This window comes from Octodon degus, unplaced genomic scaffold (genome assembly GCF_000260255.1).
Source record: "Octodon degus isolate 3935 unplaced genomic scaffold, OctDeg1.0 scaffold00226, whole genome shotgun sequence".
Classification (NCBI taxonomy): domain Eukaryota; kingdom Metazoa; phylum Chordata; class Mammalia; order Rodentia; family Octodontidae; genus Octodon; species Octodon degus.
Genome location: NW_004524802.1, coordinates 2261296 through 2262817, shown reverse-complemented (window position 1 = coordinate 2262817; position 1522 = coordinate 2261296). Strand labels below are relative to the sequence as shown.

The 1522-nt window shown below is 51.0% G+C and overlaps 1 protein-coding gene across 6 annotated transcripts in view; it reads left to right on the top strand.

Moving 5' to 3' along the window:
* The window catches only part of Znf839 (zinc finger protein 839), a 17756-nt gene that overhangs the window by 1444 nt on the left and 14790 nt on the right, over positions 1-1522 (top strand). For 5 of the 6 annotated variants that reach the window (XM_023705667.1, XM_023705665.1, XM_023705663.1 and 2 more), the window contains exons 2-3: positions 280-283; positions 1126-1136. The exons of the other annotated variant lie outside the window; for it this stretch is intronic. In XM_023705667.1, the coding sequence (XP_023561435.1) occupies positions 280-283; positions 1126-1136 (15 nt within the window). The remainder of the gene's footprint in view (positions 1-279; positions 284-1125; positions 1137-1522) is intronic. 6 annotated transcript variants of the gene reach the window in all.

Genomic DNA, 1522 nt, shown 5'->3' with positions numbered 1-1522 from the left:
AAAAAAAACACTAGAGACTTGTAAAAGTCTGAGCTGGAGAGGTAGCTCAGTGGAATAAGTGCTTACCTGGAAAGCACAAGGTCCTGAGTTTGATTCCTGGTACCACAAAAATACATACATACATGCATAAAAGCCTGGAAAGCCAAGTGTGATTCTGCCGCAGTGCTGCACTTGCTCGGGCCATCACCTCAGGTGAGGCCACCTTGTCAGCTATCAGTAGTCACCTGCACAGAGCCTGTACCTTGCCTATTGGCTGTGCACTGCCAGGGCTGGTCAGAAGTCTGTAGGGTGTCGTCCTGTGGCTGCTGTTTGCGGAGCGCCTTGGCCATCCACTGAGTCTGCGCTCTTAGTTCACAGCAGTCAGTAGTGTCTCTGTGCCTGTATATTCCACGTGGGGAAAAGCTCAGAGAGATTGAGTAATTCTGCCCAAGGCCTTGCAGGTGTGGTGACACTCGGGAACCTTTAGCTGTGCCGTACCAATGCCGTGTCTTCTTGCAGTTGATGTGGCGACTTCAGAAAGATTTCAGCAATAACAGTCTCCTCAAATAGAAAACCTAAGCTAAGTGAGGCTGCATTACAGGATTGTCCTCTGCAGCCAGCCTAATGCTGAGCGGTATAAACTACCTCCTCTCATAGTAATGTCCCTTTGGGGCCCATTCTGCTAATAAGCTGCTCCCTCTGATGTGCCACGAGGCCAGAAGGGAAAGCAGACCTGCATCTGGCTGATCCAGAGGTTAGGCCCCTGGAAATGTGGGCGAAGGACTAGCCGCCTTTAACGAAAGGGTGCGCTGCCTAGTGATGGGTGATGGCTCCAGAGCCTCTGCTGGAGAGGGGGGCTGCTGAACAAGGCGTGCAGGGCGGTTTGAACTGAGACTGCAGGAAACCAGAGGCAGGCCACAGGGTGGGGTGCGCAGCGCTCACTGTAGGTCTGTTGTGGTGGTCAGAAGCTTGGGGTCACTGTGCTCATCTCCCTAGTGCCCAGCCCACAGGAGTATTTCCATCCAACACCTGGGCCCTTGGTCCTGCAGCCTGCGCTGGTTCCCGGTCTCCTTACACCCAGACACCTAGAGTACCCTTCCTCACCGGACAAGGATTCCAAGGCCAGAGACCAGCCCTTCTGGGAAGGCTGCCGCCCCTTCTTACGCTCATTGCACTTGGGGTTTTTGTTGTTCTTTGTTCTTTGTTTTTTTGAGACAAGGTCTTACTATGTAGTTCTTGCTGGCCTTGCATTCACTGTGTAACCAGGGTAGCTTCAAACTCATGGTGATCCTCCTGCCTCAGCCGCATGAGTGCTGAGATTCTAGGAGTGCACCAGTACGGCTGACATAAATTTTTTTATGGAATCCAAAAAGTGGAATTGCTAGGTCAAAAAGCACATGTATTTCCAATTTTGTTAGTTTTTTTGGGGGGATCAGGGGTACCAGGCATTGAACTCAGGACCCTGTGCTTGCCAGGCAAGCGCTTATTCTACTGAGCTATCTCCCTGGGCCCTATTTATTTTATTTTATTTTATTTAATGATG